Source organism: Corvus hawaiiensis, chromosome 2 (genome assembly GCF_020740725.1).
Source record: "Corvus hawaiiensis isolate bCorHaw1 chromosome 2, bCorHaw1.pri.cur, whole genome shotgun sequence".
NCBI classification, from domain to species: Eukaryota; Metazoa; Chordata; class Aves; order Passeriformes; family Corvidae; genus Corvus; species Corvus hawaiiensis.
The window spans coordinates 42,007,860-42,029,709 of NC_063214.1; the positions used below are offsets into that span (position 1 = coordinate 42,007,860).

General features: G+C 41.9%; 1 protein-coding gene across 2 annotated transcripts in view; it reads right to left on the bottom strand.

Moving 5' to 3' along the window:
• MTMR2 (myotubularin related protein 2) overlaps nucleotides 1-21,850 on the bottom strand; it is a 63,153-nt gene that overhangs the window by 38,095 nt on the left and 3,208 nt on the right. For both annotated transcript variants that reach the window (XR_007201589.1, XM_048294590.1), the window contains exon 2: nucleotides 3,147-3,252. Coding sequence is in view for 1 of the 2 variants with exons in the window: in XM_048294590.1 (XP_048150547.1) it covers nucleotides 3,147-3,252 (106 nt within the window). In the remaining variant the exon portion in view is untranslated. The remainder of the gene's footprint in view (nucleotides 1-3,146; nucleotides 3,253-21,850) is intronic.

Genomic DNA, 21,850 nt, shown 5'->3' on the forward strand with positions numbered 1-21,850 from the left:
AATTCCCCACAGAAAAAGAGAGTGCTAATTGTAGCTATCACATAGTGTTTTTCCATCGTCACAGAAATTTAATTCCTAAATTTGAGCCAATGCACATGCAGAGGCAGAGACCAAATAGAGGTAGGAGTGATGATGAATCCACGTAGCAATTCACTCGAGCAGGAAAAATTTAAACACATAACAAGATCATAATCACATAAATGGCATATCCACGTCAAAATCTTGAAAAGCTTATTTTCAGCCTCTTAAAGCCAACTGATGCAACACCTTCCTGTGAGAACACCGTGCAGCCCAGGCACTCGCCTCCCATACCACAGAGTTACCACAAAATGCATCAGTTCCTTCTTCAGGGCTTGTTCTCTTATGCTCTTCCAGGAACAATGTGGGACCTCTTTTTGTCCCACAGTAATGAGATGCTTAGCTCAAATCTCAGTACCTGGTAAGACTTGGGAGTTCGTGCTGTCTTGTGCCAATGAAAGCTGCACAAGACGCTCAGGCGTGTAAGGAAAGAGCTAGAGCAGAGAACATGCTCGTGTCACTGTATCAGTTAATGGTACTGCCTCATCGGCAATATCCAAGGCAAGGCCACATCTCAGAAAGTTCCAAGAAAATAGCAAAACCAATCAGGACCTTAAAAATCCCTCACAGAACTGACTTTCAAAACTTGTGGAACTGTCACACGACAGAGGTGTCAATTCGAAGAAAACCGGCCAAAGAATGACAAGCCCTGGGAAGGAACGTCCCTTGTCCTCGACTTAAGACCTGACAGAAATCAGCATTACCTGACCATCACTCAGAATAACTGTTCCCTTTGGGAGCTGGCACCAAGCTCCAAGAGGAAGCCCAGGGAGCAAAGAGTAACACACCAGCACCGACAGTGATGATTTGAGGACAGATGGTGGGTCTGCAGTTGCACTGGAATACAGAACAGATCATCTGACCCCCAAAGACTGCTCACCAGCCTTAGACACTCTCAGGAATAAAGAATGAAATGATGAATGCATGAGTTCCTCTAGGAGAATTAAGTCAACCTGCAGGGGTGGAAACTGTCCCTTTCTCCCTATACTCTAATACAAGTAGGAGCATGGGAATGCCTACCACTGACAAACAGCCACTCGAGTGTAAAGGTATGACCTAGCTTTACACCTACACACAGCTGCACTGCAGCCACTCACACCACCTCTGCAAGAGTAAGCTTTAGGTGAAGCACAGAAGGCATGTGCCAAATTGTGTTCACACAGAGTTGATGCAGGTGAAGAGCAAGAAGCCTTTTGCCAGCAGAAGCAGGTGCTCACACTTAGCCTGCAGTGACTTTATTGTAAATAAGTAATTCTCTGTTTTACCATCTCTGCTGAAATACTACTCTAAAATGAAAGAGGAGCAGCATTTGCTCCAACCAAGGCAGAACTTTTGATTGCTTAGAAATAAAAAAAAGAGGGCAGGCTGTGAAGAAATCACTCCTGCATATTACAGGAACTGTGGCACAGCATGAAATTATGGGCTTCTAATGGCCTCCAGGAATACATGGGCATCTTCTGCTTGAAAAAAATCTCTCATGCAGCTAAGTGAACATTCCCCTGTGGACACTGTTTTTGGTTGCTAGTGGGTACAGAGGCCCTGCTGAATAGGAAACCAGACAAGCTGAGGAGAGCTGGAATCCCTGCCCAGACAGCTTACAGTTCACACAGATAAGGTGACAAAAGTGGGGAAAGAGTCACAAAACACAATCAGGATTGCAAGGACAACATGTTGAGCCATCTTAACCACTGGAAGGGAAAGACAACTTCAGTTCTAAAAAGGAAATATTGGCTTGTCCTCTACTTCTAAAGGTAGTCCTGAAGCGTCACCAAAACTGTGAGAAGGCAAGTTGAGTTGCGCATCAAAACTGAAAAAGGAATCCCACATATGCAAACTTCAGTAAAAAATTAAATAAGAAAATAAGTTTAATTTTTTAATAATTTCATATATAATATTATACAGTTAGAGCTGTAGCAGAATTTTCAATCTTATTCATATCAATAAGCCAATTAGCCTCAGCCTAAAAATTATGTTTTCTGTATGTTAGAGTGACTGAACACCCTAACTTCACAGGCGAAAAACTTCAGACATATTACAAATTTCCATACTCAGGCATGTTCAGAAGATTACTTTTTGGATCCATAGGCAAAAGGTGCAAACTATCATAGAATGCACATAAACTACTGATTAATTTCCAAATTGTAGCTTAAAATTGGCTAATAAACTGCCTTTAGAAAGAAACATTCATATTCTTGTCATTTAGGAACAGGTGGACTCTCTGTTATTAATTGTGGATGACTGAGACAACACTCAGGGGATGAAAAATCATCATGGTTGTCAAAGGAATTAGCTTTGTACTCAGAGATTTTTATGCAATTTTACTGTGTTTAGATTTTACAAAGATTTTCAACCACAGCTGAGAAATGCTCAAGTTGTTACTGGAATGCACCAGTACCAACAGTTTTATCCTCAGGGACATTTTTTTTAAAGCTAAGATATACCAGCAAACCCCTTGTTTTCATAAGAGGAGCATACAGATAGCTTTCAAAACCCCTGTGACACTGAACTAGAACTCCGAGTTTATAATTAACTAATCTAATAGCAGACTTAAAAGAGCCCTATTTGCACCTTTTTTATGTCAGAGCTATTCATTGTGACAGATTATTTTCATCAGCTTGGAGATAGATAGCAATCTTTCTCTGAAAGAAGGTACTTCCAAGGACTCAGTGTTTACAAACAAGCAGAAGTTCTCAAGACAGAACACTTTTTATATATACATACACATAACAGGAAGAAAAAGTATATACAACTGACAGGTTGAGGATTTCACTTACTTAAAGCACCTAAAAGAAAATGGAGTTGCTTTGAAAATTCATCTCCAAGTGAGGATTGCAGAGTCAGCTTTTTGAAGATTAAACAACTTTATCAAGAAGGACATCATAAAGTAGAGATTAAACTTCAATTTCACCTGCTTGACTTCAGGCCCTTTCAGTAATTTGGCTAAATGTATTTTGGCATTACTGAAAGCTGACATTATTTTACCATATCCAACTCACAGAAGCAAGACATGTTCTCTGAAAGAGGTCACATTTTGTATTTTTTTCTTTTTTAAGACAAAACATACATACCCTTAAATCTGGAGAGAAGTTGTCTGCTGAGGTGGAGATGGAGTCAGACGACAGAGCAGAAGCAGATTTGGTGTGAGTGGAATGGTCCGACTGCGACGTGGAAGCGCTATAAAGAGAACCACCAGAGTGTGTCAAAACTGTGCTCAAGAAAGTTCAAAAGCTGACAAGTCCAGCCACTTGCTTACAGTCATATCAGGCATTTTTCATTATTCCCACCCTTTCCATTCTCACTTATTCAGCCCTCAGCAGTGCTTTAAGAGAACCTGTTTTACTTGCCATTACCAGAGATTACCAAAGCGTACACAACTCATTACTAAATCTCAGCTCAGACTGAGCCAACATTAATGCAGCCACCAGCTTGTGCTGAGGAACACACTCAGTGCCCGAAGCTGCGTGAGCAGCTGCAGTGGAGCTGCAGGTTGAGCTGTTGGTGGCAAGAGCCTGAGCCAAGAGGCCAGAACTGCCAACCCTTTGCACAGCAAAGGGCCTGGGGACCTGTGGCCCGGCCAGGTGACCGCACACGCAGAGACACGGCAGGAGCCAAAGACCCCCGGACCTTCCTGCATTTAGACTGTCAGGGTATAAAAGCCCAGGGTTTCCTTTGTTTGGGATCCCTCCTTGGAGACGCCAGCTCAAGCTGCTATTTTGTTGTATTTTGTTATTTAGTTACTGCACCACGATTAAAGTATTTGAAGGACTGGGATGTCTAAGAGCCTGCTATAGGAAATAGGGGTTGAGACGGCAGAGAAATCTGGTCTGTCTCTGAGTGTGGGGTGTGGAGCTGCAAAGGGGCTTCAGTTCCATCTCATGTGGTGGGAGAGCAACTGTCAGACTGGCTCCTGGATGGTTGGACGGGGAAGTTTCCTTAACACTGGATCAAATCCTAAATTACAGAAACTAACGGCCTCCATTTCAGCCTTTCAGATGGGAGATATTAGTGCACTGCAAGGGGATGAAAACAGACAGACTCCTGAATGCACGCCAGCACAGCTCCAACCGCAGCTGTACGGTGGTGGAAGAAGTTCAGAATTAAAACTCTTTTCATCACACACAACTTTTCTACTTCAAGGATACGTATAAACCTGAGGAGAATTAAAAAGACTCTCCCAGCACACGTCTCTGGTGATATAGAATGTGATTTGCTAAATAACAAAGCAAAATAAAAATTTTCTTTTTCTACACAGTTTTCCTAAGATAGCTGTAATTAAAATAAGTTTATATTTAACAGCATTTTTATACTGCAACCTCTCCTAGAACCCTAATTGCTTAAAATTAGCATTTGATACTTAAGCTTTTAAAAACCCAGATGACTGCAAAGAAAGATCCTACATGCTACAACATTACTCCCTGATGTCACTGTACAGTGATAAACATTACCTGTGCCAATTAATTCCCACACTCTTATGGACCCCAGAAAGGTTTTAGCTGGGTGTAAAGACACTCTTAATGATCAGCTATCAGACTTGGAAGCCTAGCCTTGGCCAAAGCAGAACACCAGCAGGAGTATTACCGTTACTACTTATATTAATTAGACATGTGACAACCTAGAAATAGCTGTATCTGAGCCTCCAAAGGGCCTGGAGATTTGTTAAATTGTCTGAAAATTGTTCTGCTGCTGATAAACAGCCACCAAAAGGCCAAAATGTTCCATTTTTATTTCTATTCTTTGGAGTTTGGCAAAGTATTGCACAGGGAGCAATACTTTGTTAAAAACAAAAAGGAGTACAGAAACATTGGGCTCTTGCTGGGAGTCCTATCTGTTCAAGGATTAAAGAGTATTGGCACCTCTTTCATCCTATGAAGTAGAAACTTCGAAATGGAACCTTTAGGAACAGTAAAAAGTTATTTAAAATAAATGACACTGGTGTGTCAATTGATTAGCACAATTCCACTGAAGGCACTTGTTGTACAAGGTTCAACAGCTAATCACTCAGCTTTCCATTGTGCTCAGCTCCTGCAGTGTTGCCAGGTAAACTCACATAATTCCGGATGGCCAGCAGCACTTGTGCATACAACTCATGCCACAGCCACCCTACAGTCTCTGTTCAGGCAGAAAATTGTCTTACACTAAAACAGCAAGAACTCAATCTGCAAAACCTCCCATTCCTGTGAATGAAAAGGCCTCATATAAGCACTGAATTTGTGTATAGTTTCACATTACAACAAAATTGGTAAAAAGAGCGCTGCTGATGGGTTGCTCACATTCCCCTCTCCTCTCAACCCAGACTGCACACTGCTGCCATCTCCATTGTGCTGGACGGGCATCATGGGATGCACGGTTCAAGCTGCCGATCCGACGGGGCAGTAAACTATTAATAAACATGAAGAGAGTCTTCTGTTGGGTAACAAGACTGATTGGATTCATTACATGGCTATATAAATCATCAGATGCAGCACACAGAGAGGGAAGGAATCTGTATCTGGAGATGATGAGGAAGGCTGAGAACACTTTGCACACAGCAGCCTGCAGGCATGCTAAATTAGGCTGAGCACTAAACCACATTTTTACATTACTTTACTTAAACGAGCTCAGACCCCTTATGTGTTCCCTTGAAACTTCTTCCAGCCTGGTTTCTGCACGGTCAGTCTTCATTTTCCAAGTGCTCACCCTCTTATTTGCACCCATTTAATTAATTTGATTTTTAAAAGCATATTTAAAAAAAAAAAAAAAGAAACAATTATTCCACAGAGCAGCACCCATTTACTGTACAGCAACCTATAAGGAGATCATACTTAGAGTGTGTACTTTAAGGTACTCAAAGGTACTTAAAGTTATCAATGAAGAGCAAGCAGACACTGTAGATGCCTTCATCGTCGGGTGACAAGCCTGACTCAAGTGCCTGGGTCTCCACTGTGCCTTCTCTCACACCGGCTCCAGCCGGGGGAGCCAGAGGCTCAGGGTAAGCCTCCAGAAGCCATGCTTTCTAGCTCCCTCCCCTTTCAGGGCCCAAACTTTTGTGTATTTAAATGCATTTTAAAGGTCAGCAGCTCTGCTGAGTTTACAAATCCTTTAGCACAGGGATAAGTACCTAAGCCAGGGCACACCAGCAGCTGACCTGGCCCTGTCCACCACGCAGGACAGCCTACTCAACCAAGCAACCGCTGCGACATCACTGGGCACAGTAACCTATTCGTAGGAGCATTTGCATCAAAAATTTCCTATCCTTTGGGGACAGAAAAGGGAGCTGGAAAGGCTGGACAGGTTTAGTGAAGCATGCTAGTCTCTCTGCCCCAAAGCTAGGACACGCTAGACCCAAACAGCTCCCAAGAGCTGTCTGTCTAACCTGCTCTGAACAGCTCTCAGGGAGGGAGAGTGTTAACAAAAGGATCAAAATTTCACCAGTTTTTGTGCTGACATAACTTGTCTGCCTGGGTACATTCCCAGTGACTGCTTAACATACAAGCAGCTATTATCTAATCATTGTAAACCAAAGACTTTAATGAAATTGTTAATTAATTTCACTTTGTCAAACTAAGGGGCAAACTGCATTATGCAGGGGAAAAAGAAAAGGAAAAAGGAAAAGGGGGGAGAACCATAATCCACAGCATGTCTGAGCTGTGAAAGTGTTTTGTGTTTGTTGATCATGCTTGGCTTCAAGTGGCTGTTAAAGAAGGAAAGCATTTGCATTTTAGAAGTGGATTTTCAAAAGCTCCCTGCACCAATGTCCCTGTGCTCCTGCAGAAACCACCAGTGAAGCCTCTCTCCAGTGACAGCAGTGGGAGCTTTTGGGAAGCGATGCCTGCACACACAGCGAACAATACCCCTGGATTATGCTGCTCGGCACAGTATGCATAGGTTGCATGTGCTTGGCTTGCTACCTCTGTGCTCCTCATCTGCCATTTTCAGGGAGCTGAGATGGAAGGAAGGAGCAGACAGCAGAAAGGCTGCTGGTTTGCACCTCCCTCCTCTTATCGTTGTCAGGCAGCTGCACAGCTCCAGCTCCACTGCTTAGCAAACTAATTAATCTGATGTCCCTGCATGCACATGAGAAGTTTATTAGTTTCAGTGGTTTAGTCAATCTTAGCTCTCCTCTGCTGCCAATCCAACAGCAAAGATCCTCAAACCACATAATTTCATATGCCTTTGGGTGGGGGACAGCAGGAGAGCATCCTGGGACCGGCACACAAACTCAGAGTGAGGAGACCAGAGCTCCCTCCATGCTTTGCCACCAGCTCTTCTGCATCATCTCAGGCAAATCATTTACTCATGCTTCTGTCACGGCTTCTGCACATTATCCCAGCTTTTGCCAATGTAAAGTTAAAGCTGTCTCGTGCAGTACTTTTGGCAGCCAAACGGGTATGTCTGGCATCAGTTTAATGTGCTGAGGACCCCACTGAGGACATTCTGTTCCCACAGGGACAAACCCCCAACAGCTGTGCTTCACCAGTAAGGCAACACAGAGAAGACCTGAGGGACGGCCAGGGCATGATGGGCACATGTAAGTGCTGGGTTGGGGGACACCTGACAAACATCTGAGAACACAGGTAGGTTTGGACAGATTTCAGCCAGGGCTAGAAGTCACTAGAGCTGTGCCAGTCACTGCTAGCTGAAGGTCTGGTTCAATACTACTTAAACATGCAAAATTACGGTATTGTCTCTGAACCTCGTTAAGGTTCTGGGGAACAACATAGATTCACAAAACACTTTGAGCTCTGCCTACAGGAAAATAAGTGAGTTCCTGTGAGGAACCAGGGAAGACCAAGGACCTCCTGGAGCATTTCTCTTCCCCATGCTTTAGGCCCAGGCAACTCTGCACTGTCCTTGTTGATGGATGTCTGTGTTAAGTATGAAAAGAGATCCCCTTCAACAGGTCAAAAGCACCTTCAGGGAAAGCACCTTACTCCTGTGACTGCCATCCCCATTTACTCCACTCCTCATTCTTCCCCCACGCAGAAGCAGGAAACAGGTCTGGGATGCAACTAACACTGATCTGTGTCTTTCATCTTGGTAATTATTTTTATTATTTAAATGTTTTTCTTTATAGCCAGATTTTGAATGATGAGTCCAAATGCAAGCTGTCAGCACAATGGTCTTATACAGTATCTGCACGTAGTAGTAACCCTTTGGCTATATGGAATACATACATACAACTAATACGAGAATTACACTGGAAACCAAGCACAGTGACTCAACTGCTGATAAAGTGTTCATTGTTATTATTAGGACTATCCTACAATATGCCAGATGGTTTTCAAACATAATTCAGACTCAGACAGATGCCCTCCGGTGGTTCCTGTTCAGGCAATTGAAAGGTATTACTGCACCCGTAGCAGAATTGAAGGTATGCCAGTGTGCTGAGCTTAAACTGTCAACAAAGATGGAAAGAAGCTGCAAGCAGAAGTGTTTGCAATGCACAAACTTGACTTGTTAAACTATGAATGTGCAGGGGAAATATTTCGGGTAAAACTGGTGATAGTGTCTTAAGCCGCTTCAAAAAGTATCATTAAATGGCATTTGCCATTAATGATACAAGGCAATCTCCCTGCAATGTGAAAAATGTGATATATAAGAAAGCCCAGGAAGAGAAACAAAAACTCGTAGTAGCCATTCGTTCTGGCAACTGTTGCACTAAGAGTTTGACTAAGAAGCTCTTTCTTTCCTAGCATAGAGAAGCAATAGTTTTCCCTGGAAGCAGAAAGCACAAGTACAGCTTCTGAAGAGGGTGATTTGACCTTGTGAGGATCTGAGCATGACAGTGAACCCAAGTCAGGTAGAAGATAAGCACAAAGATGCAAAGAAATTGCCAGAATCAAACCGTGAGGCCCTGAAGTTTTAACCTGATGCAGACAAATGCACCATTTCTGCAGGACTGAGCTCTCCTACCTGTATCCTTACCCCTGCTGTAGGGAACTTAATACAACATTCTTCATACTCCAAACACAGGATATTTTACTTTGCTGTCTCCACACTCCAGAGCTAAGAAAAACTTCTCTATGAAGAGCCTTCTGTGAACACCAGGCCGAAGGATGACCACTCTGTATAACCTCTTCTCTTAGTCTTGTGACTCAAGAAAAATGTCACAACAACCAATTTCATGCATCACTTAAAACCGGACAATAACTTCCGGCAAAACCTTAGACAAAAGCCACAAAATGAATATGAGGTGTGATCTGGCTAAACCATCTCAGCCTGTAATTACTGAGAATGGTCATTTCTGAGCAAGCTCTTAGAGGTGTTCCTCATTGTGTTCAGCAGAAACATAAAGTATACATATAGTCATTCTACAAAACTTCTGATCAGCAAGAATATAAACTATACACACCTTCCCAAAGACAAGTAAATCCTATGCAGAAAGGAACTGGGTACGATGAGAGTGGTGAGGCACTGGCACAGGTTGCCCAGAGAAGTTGTGGATGTTGCATTCCTGGAAGTGTTCAAAGCCAGGTTGGATGGGACTTTGAGCAACCTGGTCTAGTGGAAGATGTCTCTGCCCACGGCAGGGGGGTTGTAACTAGATGATCCTTAAGATCCCTTTCAACCCGAACCATTCTATGGTTCTATGACACTTGCTCAGACTGAAAAGTTAAAAAGAGACTTTTATCTTGCTTCAAAACAAGATATTGTCTAAAAAAACAAACCAAAAAAAACCCCACACCAAAATAAAAACAAAACAGAGACTATAAAAAGGAAGAAAAAAGATTACGTTCTGATTCCTAAAGCTCCCCTCCTAAATCCAGAAGCAGGAATATGCATATGAATTTAACACCCAGAACTCTACAAAAAATTGATGGAACAGATGAGAAACACACCTCTGGAAAATATGCCCATTTTATTTACAATACATGCATAGGGCTTGAGGACACCTATTTTTTATACCAATGTCTTAAAATACTAACCTGGCTCACTCCTATAAATAACACAACCAAAATCAGTAGTCAGTGATGATAAAGTCACCTTTCCAGCACCTTCTTTATGAATATTTTTTCCCTGTCAGTACAACAAGCAGCTGCTTCAAATTGCTTGCAAAGGTGTGCCAATTACTCAGACATTAATTGGCATGAGCTGCTCACACCATTTCTTTTGTATCAAACAGAATATTTTGTTTCAATAGTCACTGAACTGACATGGAAAACAGGTGACAAAATGCACCACTGAGCAATACAGTTTCAGGCACAGAGGTCATAAATGAGAAAAACACTGTAGAGGGCAAATTTCCATTTCCTCTCTTCCTGTTTTTTTAAAAGTTTCTCATTATGTGCATTCCTAAAAATTAATCAAGGTGAAAACTGCAAATTAATGATGATGAGTGGTAAATACAATTTCATTTGGAAGCTTCAGATGCCAAGAGAGCAGGGTCCAATTGATTTGAATTTACAGCAGGGCCATGAACAGAAGCACTTGTAGCACTTGGGCAGTTCTCTTAAAAGTATAATGCTGCAGAGGTATTGAGCACTCCCCGCTCACTTCCCAAGCTCAGACTGACAACACTCCCTCAATACTTCCAATACTCCTGCTTCTTCAAGAGAAGAAAAAAGTAATACTGGAAAACCTCCTGGGTCACCTCAGAGCAGAGGGAGACAAACTGGTGCTTGTTCCCCATGAATATGACTCTGTCCTAGCCAGTACTGGCTGAACTGGCCTGGGACACCCAGCTGTTGCCCACATCAGACTCTCCCATTTGCAGCAGCTCCGTGGATCTGTGCTAAGGCTAAGTGGTCCCCATAGTCCTTATCTGTGTATACACACATACTCCTAAGGGTCCTCAGAAGTCCCTCACACACCCCTCTCCAGGCAAGCACTTGAAAGCTCAGTTCTGACAGAACCAGAGCCTTGCAGCAGGAGCTGGGCACTCTATGCTGGCTTCCACTCTGCCATGGGGCCAGAACAGGCCCTGCTGCTGTAAATTAAGTTTTAGCATTTTAACACCATCCCTCCCAGGACAGGAATCACGCAGTAATTGCCACTACATGTGCCCACTGTAACAGGCAACTGCTTTCCCAAAGAGATTTTGCTGACAGACAAAGGAGTGCTATCTCCAGTGAGCAGTGACTGGATCTTAATTCTTCACAGCAAAATAGAAAGTCAAAACAGGCTAATCCTACCTGGACAAATGCCACAGGAAACTACCCATAGCATGTATGAGATGCAGCCTTACCCCTCTGAGCACCCAGTACCATCTTTCTAGGCACATGCAGGACAGACAGCTATTAGTTTCAGGTGAGCTGACTGGAACTTACAATTTTTCTAAACATTTAAAGATCGCACTTTAACCTCTGCTTGACAACCTCAGGGGGGAAGAACTAAAAGCCATAAACAAATACACTTTTGAAGGAAAGAAAAGCACCAACTGCCAGGCTGCCTCTGGCATTCAGAGAAGGCAGACACTTATATTATATAATAATGTATTTTCGTTATTCGAAAGGGCCATCATGTCAGAGTTTGCCATCATCTTAAAGAGAAGCCATTTTAGCAAATAAATCATGGTGCATGTATGAGACAAACCTAAAATAGCCCCCCCATGCCACTTGCCTGAATGAAAAAGTCACTTCTGTTGCCAAGCAAAGCTGGGTCTCAGTCTGACTTCAATGTTCCAAGGGAAGAAAATGACATTTTTTAAAAGTTGATCCTTCCAAGTAGCATCCTGAGCTGAATATACAGTGCATCTTTTCCCATGAGCCATAAAGAGAATGTCCTATATTTTGACCGTGAACAAGCTTTTCTAGGAATGCAAATTTTGCTCTCAATAGTTACACAATGGACTACAGTGTCACAAGCACCGTTTGTGCTCCATTAGTCATTCTTTTATTATTTTTTTTAAACTGAAATTCACAAAAGGCCTACAGTGTTTGTAGAGCACTGGCTAAACAATAGGCTGATTGTTTAAAATATTTGCAAGATTCCAAGAATAAAGACCAACGCCCAAAGACAAATCAATATGCATCATGTAATTAATAACAGCAAGGAGCCCACAGTATCATGCTCTTGTGAGTCAACAATCCAGAAGGCAAAAACCAGGAAGAACAGGAGCTATGAGACCCCTGAATCAATATTGTCTGATCAGCACAAGAAAGATAACTACAAAATGATCTGTATTCATGAGAGGAAAAGAGGGAGGTTTGGTTTCTAACAAGCTCCCAGCTGGTATGGCATGATGCTCAGCTAGAAGAGAAAAGAAGAAAAAAAAAAAAAAAAATTCAAGAAGTTTTTAGACTTCCACAGGGAACTGACATTTTGACTCTGTTCCACCAATTTAATTTCAGCCCATATCCAGAGAGTCCAAAGTTAGTTACTAACTTCTGCAAACAGGCTGATAACCCAGTATTTTGGTCTGATTCCAGTTCCTAATGGAAATGTTTGGATTGTAAAATCCACCTCAGTACAAGCACTTCTGCTTGCAGCATTAGGAGTTTGAGCAGGGAGTTGTGGGCAAGGCAGTCATCCCACCTTCCCCAGGTGACACACAATTCAAAGGCAGCCCTGTCTGTCTGGCTCTACTATCCTAGGCCTTGGGAGGAAGGTTTGACAGACTTCCTAGAGATGGTGCACACATCTGGGTCTGTACTCCAAAGCTTAGGGGCTTCCAATCACCAGCACAGGCCCTTAGCATTGAAAATAAATTAAGACTGTAAGATGAAGAGAGGTTCAAAACACAACCCTGTTTACTGTCAACATAAACAAGGTTGTCTGCTAGAACAGTGCTCCCACCTGCTCTTCTCTGTGCCTTCCTACACACTGGGTCATTGTTATGCTTTTTGGCATCCCTGTTATTGTTCAGAAGAAGCCAGAGCCTTTGATTTCAAATATCAGATGCTGCAGAGGGCAGGACTAAACTAGAAGTGAAGAAGATCTTGCCTGCCCTGAAAAACTATTTCTAGGTCAAAAAAATATGTCTGAGGTGGAGACATTCCAGCACCTCAGGCTTCAGATGGCTGAAGCAGTGCTGCACAGGGACAGACAGAAAGCCATCAGGGAGATCGCTGATTGACAAGATGTCTGGCAAGAGATCTCTTGGGCCGTGATGAACCAGCACATGTCCTGACCTGCAGCCTTCTCCCCCAGACAGCCCCAGCGGCCGCCTCTGCCAAGGGAATCTCCACGCTGCATGACTGCTCTGGCAAAAAGGGAACTCACAAATCCAACTTCAAGTGTTTCCCGGTGCTGCAAGAACACCCACAGTCTCTTAGCCCTGCCTGTGGAAAATGCTGATTCCAGGGCTCAGGATGTCTTGTGGCAGAGAACTAAGACACCTGGGTGGTGCTGCTATTTCCTACATCAGAGCAAACGTGGATTTCCCACTGCACCCCACAGGAGAAAGAGAGCTGGCAACATTTAACTGTCTCCACAAGCACTTTGAATGAAGACAAAAGCCATGATGGAAATCCTACATACAATTCAAAATCACCCTTGCAGTTAATCAATATTTATATCTACCCTCTAAACACTGACACCCTTCCTTTAAAAACTCATCAAGCCAGAGAAAGACAGACAAGTAAAAAACGATCAGGATTTTGTTGCAAATTCAGACATTCCCACGCTAAGTTGCAAAAACTAGTCCAGAACCGGAGAGCAAAGAGAAATTAAAAAAATGGAAACACAGAATATCAAATCTTTTATTTGGTTGTTAATTTTTTTTTTAATTTTTTAGGAAAAATCTATTAACTTGATCAAGGAAAGAAAGAGAAACAAAAATTACATTAGTAAGTACTTACCTTAGGACAGAAACAAGAACTGAATAAAAAGATGGATATAACTTCTCTTTTATGATTTGTGTTCTGGCAGTGCCTCAATTTCTAGTTACTTACTAAGAACAAATTGTGCATATATTAACCAAATATACGTGTACTTCTCACAGTTCATGTGCTCTCTCAGTTTTTCTTTAGCTTCCTTCCTATGTTTCTATTTAAGAAACACCTTAGTTAGAGCGTAACACATATTGTTAAACTTTCTGATTTTCTTTAAAACACATACTACACAACCCCCTCACCCCAATAAACCTAACACCCACAGGAATTAAAAATACCAGCGATTTACTAATCAACGACATTACTTGTTCCGTCCTGGGAAAATCAAAAGAAGGTGGAAAGGATGTATAAATATAGCCAATATGGAGAGTCTTGTATCACCTAGCAAAACTGTAACACCTTGCTAAGCTTTCACAGACACTACGCAGCCATGTGCTCTGTCACATTCAGCTCAGAAAAAACAGTCTGGGAACACCTTTATTCTCTTGATAGTTCAGCCCCTGCATGAAATTGGTCCCTAGCAAAATCTCAAGGCTCAAGTCAGACAAGTATTTGACAATTTAGGGGCTTTATTTCCAGAAATTCAACCTAAGACAACACAGGATGTTTTCAAAAACAGAGCATTTGTGTGAGAAGTGAAGACTGAGAAGGGAATCTCATCATTATCTCCAAGGTGGATGCCAAGAGGATGGTGCCAGACTCATTTTGGTAGTGCCGAGTGACAGGATGAGGAGCAATGGCCATAAACTAAAATACAAGAAGTTCCATCTCAACATGAGGAAGAACTTCCAGGGTACATGTTGAAAACAAAGGTCTTTCAAATTCTTCTGCCTTGCAATGAAATGAGGAACACAAACTATGCGAGCTCATCTGAGGATTTTCTGTACATCAGTGCTCATTCATCTGAAATGAGGGCTAATCTAAGATCACCCACAGCCACTTCCTCCTGCCACTTCTGCTTCCTCAAGCAGAAATCAGTGTATGTGAAAAACCAACTAACTCAAAAAGGAGTAGGACCAATGAGGTCAGAATGGTTCGCCTCTGGCTGGTGGATAACATGGGTGTCTCTACTTCTGCTTAGCCAACGGAAATCCAGGCAGTGGAGTTTAGAAAACAATTCAGCCCTCCTGGAGTGGACACTGATCTCTGCTGGATTACTTGTGGAATGTATTGAATCCACTGAGGGTAGGGAGGTTTTAGATACCTACTTCCCATGGAGATAGAGCAACCTGAATGAGATCCTACCCTGGTTTCCTGAAGATCAGTGTCTTGTGGCAGAGTAGTTTGTATCTGCTTTGTTTAACTGAACACAGCCTTTTGCAGACACCAGAGAAAGCAAAGGGAAAGAAGGAAATGCAAAAATGAGAGAATATAACATATTTCTCCAACTTGAGAGAGAAGCCTTGTCCAAAACAATCTGCACATATTCATGACATCCTTGTTATCTAGGTATTCCCTTCTGTTGGAAATGAAACAAACTTTTTCTGTAATGGAAGAACTGACATGCCCTCCCTTCCTATCTCCATTTTTGCTTAAATGCAAAACTTGTCATAAGTTACTATTTTCACTCCTCTGTCAAGCATGGCTAAAACTGTCCAAATGTTACAAAAATTATTAGTCAATAAACTAGACAGATATACACACATACATGGAGAAATGGGACTTAGGAAACCAGACTACAAATCTCTGCTCTCTTCTCAGTTGCAAATATATTTAGTTAACATGTAAAAAAGAGGAATGCTGTGAATTAAGAAATAGCTCCTTCTTTTTTTGGAGTTGAGAACAACCCAAATTCAATGCTCTCTTTGCCCTTACCACAATGATGGGGATAGAGTTCTGTGTAGGTGGTCACATCTGAATTACTCACTGTAGGCTCTACTTAGAGCCACCGTGGAGAAACTTGAGATGACTCATTCTTCCTCATTGTCTACAAAAAAAACCCACAACAAAACAAACCAAACCCCACCAACCCAGAGACTACCAGAACTTTGTATCAACCCAACCAGATGAGAAAAATCTCATGCAGGATGCTTGTATTTTTCTTTATGAAAGGTGGAAGCAGAAAGTGGAATGAGAATGTGGAGTCTAGAATCAGAGTATGTTCTAGCAAAAAAAGATGAATTCTGTCTCTTTGTGGTGCTGGAGGCAGCAGTGATCAGCAGAAGCTATACCCAAACAGGTGGGAATACTGAAGGCCCAAGACTCCTCTGCTGGCACAAGTCCTGAGCACATCCACCAACAGACCCACCACATCCTCCTTCTCACACCCTGGTATTTAACGACTACTCTGCTAGCATGTTGCTTCACCTTCGAGGAAAAAGACTTGGGAAGTACTCCCTCATAAGGTGTGGGGGTGTGGGGGTTCATTTTCAGTGTGGGAGTGAGGTATCCATTCTCAGACTGGAAGACACAGCCTGAATTTTCAAGAACAGTCTTCCCCAAAAGTCGGCTTGGGTAAAATACGGGCAGAAGATCCCACATTTTTCATTTCTTTTCAGAGAGGTTCTACTTACAGGTAAGATGCTGATCACTTTGCATTTGCTAAAGGCATCCATCTGCTGGTTAAATACTGATTTTGACAGCCATCCTTCAGCAGTTCATCTCTGGTACTACAGGTCCCAGTGACCTGCCCTTACCTTCAGCATCTGCTCTCCACAGCAGACAGACAGGCCCTTCAATCTGACAAGTGCAACCAACTCACTCCCAGCCTCCAGCCCTTTCATGGGCAGATTTAGCTGAACCTGTTCATGAGGGCAGTCCTATTACCAATGTGTACAATCCTTCTCTTCGAGAAGACCATTGAGCAGTGATATCAACTGAAGTCAACAATAGGATTTATTAACACAGCAATAAAAACAGCACAAATGCTTTATTTTCACTAAAGGCAGAAGGTACGAATGAGGCCATGGTTCAGCTCAGTAATTCATGTATTAGTGCATTTTGTACCTGGGTAAAAATGCAACAAATACTTTGATCACAAAACACCAAGCAATGATCAGAGGTATACTCACTCCAGCAGTTATATTTTGTACAGAAAAAAATAGTTGGGTTAACTTCAGTCCTGTCATTCAGTATTGCCATTGTTCTTCATAGGTCATAAGCCTTGTAGTGAATTTTCAAGGCCTCAGAACTTGTCACTTTTGCTTTGCCTTAACTTTTCTTGGCCTGCTTGTAGCTTTGGTTGAACTGGTTTAGGTGTGACTGCAATTTCTGTAACTGGCCAGGTATGTATATCCCCTCTGTTTTATTTCTGTTTGTGTGTGATACAACCACAGTTTTGCACAGACAGCAGTAAAAAGCAGCTAGCTATTCTATACAGAATATTTACCACTAATGTAGTAACTTTGTAGAGAGAAATACAACAGCCTGGTACCACAGCAGAGGACTGGAGAAGTGGAGACACAGGACGTGGCATGGAAGAGTAGAGGCACAGGATGAGAAATGGGGCACAGGCTTGGCACCTGAGACCATGGCCATAAACAACTCACCAATGATCAATGAAAGAAATGCAGAGCTGGAGCTGGACAAAACTGGCTTCAGAGGTAACAAGGAGAACAAAGAAATTGTGTTTAATACCCATAAATGCAATTATATATAGCAAAAACTCAGATGCAGTGTGGAACTGAAGGCCAATGAAGAAAAAACACACTGAAATGACCCCAGGTGGATCCTACAGTGAAGAAAGAAAAGAGTCAACGTGATGAACCTCATATTCTCCCAGCAAAGGACTCCAGTTGCTGACAATTTGCTCTAACATCCACTACTACCAGATAATAAATAAAATCAGCAGCTTTGGCACCCAGAGGAACAGAAGATGGGTGAACGTAACACCAGAAAGAGGGGTAGAAACCAAGAACTTAATGTATGACAGTTTTAACTGCATTATTATTCTTTCTTTTTCTATAATAATTGCATCTGGACTAATCATGGTTAGACTTCCAAAAATTCAGTTACACTAAGAATAAATTCTTTGCTATATGAAAACGCACTGCCTTTTTGCCTGTGAACAAGGTCTTGTGTGTAACACTTTGTACGGACACGTAGTCTCTACATCACAGTAAATAAATCCAGATAAAAATATGGTTTTATTCTAAACAGGTGTTGCCAGTCTTCCCAGAACAAAGAAAAAAACCCCATAAACTCCAGTTTTTCCAAATAGTTCAGCAGAAATATGATCACACACCCACACCTGACCCAGATCAAATTTGAATCATTAGGTGACCCAGCATTAATGATTCTGGAGCCGTGGCCAGAAGACTACAGAAGCCAGATCTGTAAAGTGGGAGCATTTGTACAGAGCTAACAAAATTACTAGAAAATCACCTTGAAAAGATTATGGACTCAAAAACTGCTAACACTTTCTCTTCATCAAATATATCAGGGTTTAGAAAGCAACGGCAAAGAATTCATGGAGCAGAGAAGCAAGAGAGAAACAAAGAAAAGAGCTACCTTGAAATCACTGGAAAATTACTGAGTGAGAACATGTTGTGGCAAAAGTAACTACGGATGGCAGGAAAGGGAAAAGCAAATACTTGAAAAGTTCCACTGATATTTTGTTGTCTTTCATTGATTTTTTCCTTCAATTAGCTCCCAGTTATTGGGGCAATAAAAGAGCCAGATGTTACTTCAGTTAAAAATGAAGATGGGGTAATTACTGTGACAGTGTCTCTCCTGTATTCTCACTTCCCTGGGTTATCCCAGACACCTCTACAAACCAAGCACTCCTTTCCCTTCCTGTCACATTCTTCCTCATGGTGGAATGGGCTTCCCAAGGACAAATAAAAAGACTTTTTCATGTGCTGTATTACAACTACACTTGTACATAACAGCCATGTATCAAGGTGACCTCCGGACTGTTTCTTTCATTTCTAATGAAGGCCTGTTGTTTGTTTTCCTTGACTAAGCTTTCTGGTAACACAGAATATCCTGAGCTGGAAGGGACCCACAAGGATCACTGAGTCCAACTCCTGAGTCAACAAAAGCTCTTTGGTGTATGGATCAGGTCTCTTTTTACACTGCTGATACCCCCAGCACTGAAAAACCAGTATCAGTAAAGCAGGTCATCAGGAAAAGATTAATGAAAAAGATGTGGACAATCGATCTGCTGAGCCATTAAAGAGGTATTATGACCTTTCCAAATGCAGTTCTTGCCTGTATACATGAGGTGTGAAAGAATTAGCAAAGGAAGGGAGATGATAAACATCAGAAATAGGTAACAAAATATGTTCAAGACAGGTGTTAACCTATCAGGGCTATAGATAGGAATTCTGTAATTTGAGATTGTCAGGTCATCTTCAATCTAAAAATTCAGGCTCTGTAATTGCACCTCTGCTATGGATAGCCTGCAGTTAAGGAACTACGTGTACAACTCAGAGCTGTCTAGCAAACAGATTGCTAGTCAACATAGCATTACCCTCCCTCTTCAGAGAAGGCAGTGCTTGATAGGACCCAAGAGAGTCATGTTCTGAGCCTAGCTTCATTCCTCACCAGTTGTCAGATCTTGCCTCATGTCTCCACTGCAGTTTCTCATCTCGTCCTTGGATTATCTCACTCTGTGCCCAATCTCTCAGCAAGGAGTCTTGGCATTCAACTGCACATCCAAGAGCTTAGTAAAATTACCCACCAGGCATTATTAAAAATAGAGTAGTCCTGGCTTAGGCACAATTAAATAGCTGGTCCCCATCTCTTCAACACAGAAAGCATTGCCATCTGTACAGCAGCTAGAACTATGATACTGCAAATTCCTGTGAGGCCTTTAAACACCAATGTAGTCTTAATTACAATACAATGAACAGGTGAGTGTCAGTTGTATTTTATATTCTCGGATGAAAAATAAACACAAACATTTTTGTCATCAATAAAAAGCATTTTATTGAATGGGCAGAACTGGGACAAAGAGATGTGCATGTGCCTGATAGAGGAAAACTTTTAAGACTGAAGGTCTCACACTCTGAGATAAGTAGAAATGGTTTCTGCTGAATGCAGGAGCAGAAATGTGCATAGCAAAGATTGCTACTAAAAGCAATCTGTGAATTCTTTAGAGGCAATGGTTTATCTTCACAAGTGCGCAGCTATAAATTAAAAGCTCTAAAGTCTTTTTCACTAAATAGTATTTTCATTATTTTCTGGCCCAAACCCTGAGACTATTAAAAAGATTCTTCTCATTTTGCAAATCTATATGCAGGCAAAAGCGCTATTTATCTTCACAATACACAAGAAAGCCACCCGTCTCAGAACAGATTTCAGTTGCAAGTAAGCGCTAGAAATTATCACTCATTTATTAAAATCAATGATAATGAACTGCTCTGGAGTTGCTAATTGGTTCTAGGCATAGTGTTAAATTCCTGAGATGCAAAACCAGTTCATTATCAACACTCATCCAGCAACATACTTGTCTTTAATGGTAACAACTCCTGAGAAATCCTGCTTTGCACTTACAAGAAATCAAATGCAAGAAATGCTCTCAAAGCCCATGAGGAAAATGACAGCATTTCACCGAACACCAAAACTGGCAAAAATCTTCCCTTTCAAACTCTAACTTCAATGACTCATCACAAAACAACTCAATCAGCAAAGCTCATACATCTGGTAGCAATGTGGTGCTACAGCTAAAGCCCTCCTCAGCCAACAGCTCACAGACCCAACTCTTTCCAGCATCACTCTCACCCATGGGGAAAGAATTCCTTCAACACAGCCTTAAATCAGACCAGGTATTGACAGGGCCTTATTTGAGACAAGGGGGGAGTTCATACCTCATGGAGTTATTGGTTCAACAGACCTTGCTGCACTGATTTACACTGAGTTTACATTTTCAGATTTATCCCTGCAAACATAAAGACAAGGAGCATGATTGTTCTCATATGCTTCAGTAAAAGTGCAGTGCATAGGATCCACCATGTCTGCAGACCTCTGTGGATGATAAACACCAGAAGAAAGGTGATAACAAGCAACAAAAAAAGCAGTAACATCAAGCATTGCTACAGTCATGCTGGTGGGAAACATCTACCCACTGCCTTATCTTCCTCTCATTTTATACTGATGTTGAAATAGCACTGACGTCTCCTATAACAGTTTTTTTACAGTACAATCACCTCCACACTTTTGCACAGGCAATACAAATTATTATTATTATTATCTTCAGCAGACCTAACAGAAAGCCTCTTAGATATCTTACTGGACCATTGTTCAGACTGAACTGTGATATGCTTTTCCTGAGGAATACAGAGATGCAAGCTCATTCAGAAACGACAGGACATAACCACATAGACTGCATGAACAAAATGCCTAAACACATTTAATTAAAAGTAAATATCTGAAGTTTGCCACCACTTTTTTTCCCTAAAGTCATGTGTTCTGCTAAAATCATACATGACTCCATCTGGCTTTCCCTTCATGAAAGGAAAAGATTGTGGTAGAAAATTTTGGCTATTCCTTTGAATTCCAAGGGTCAGAGGGTCTGGATGCAACCTCAAATTTGCAAAATCAACAATACAACAAACCCACCCACAAATTCATTTTAAGAATGGTCTTGGAAGAAGTCTGAATAACTAGCAGAGCTGAACTGTGTTTATCACTCACTCACCCAGGATCCTCAGGCCATTCTAGAGATATAATAGCAGTCCATAACATTGAGAAAAGCTTGTTCTTCTGGACATAACCATATTGTAGCTCATCAAACGTATGAATCAGTGTTTTACCTCACTCCTTCTTCTGTCTCACAGGTTGTTTCTGGACAGACACTGCAGACACACAAGCACGTCTTGCAAGTTGCTAGTCAAATACCACCACAGCTCTTTATGAGTAGCTGGCTCATGGTCATGTGTCTTCCATGAGAACAGGATGGGAGGGGAATGTCCATGCTAAGTACTGACCCTTGGAAACCACAGAGAGCTGCAGAACCCAGTGCTGTGCTGCACAAAGCCAGCACTGAGTGAGACAGCTGAGACTTGAAAAGCAGAATAGCTGTTTCAGCACAACTGTGAGGGCAGCCGAGTTAATTAGCTGTGACCTGCTCATCTGAA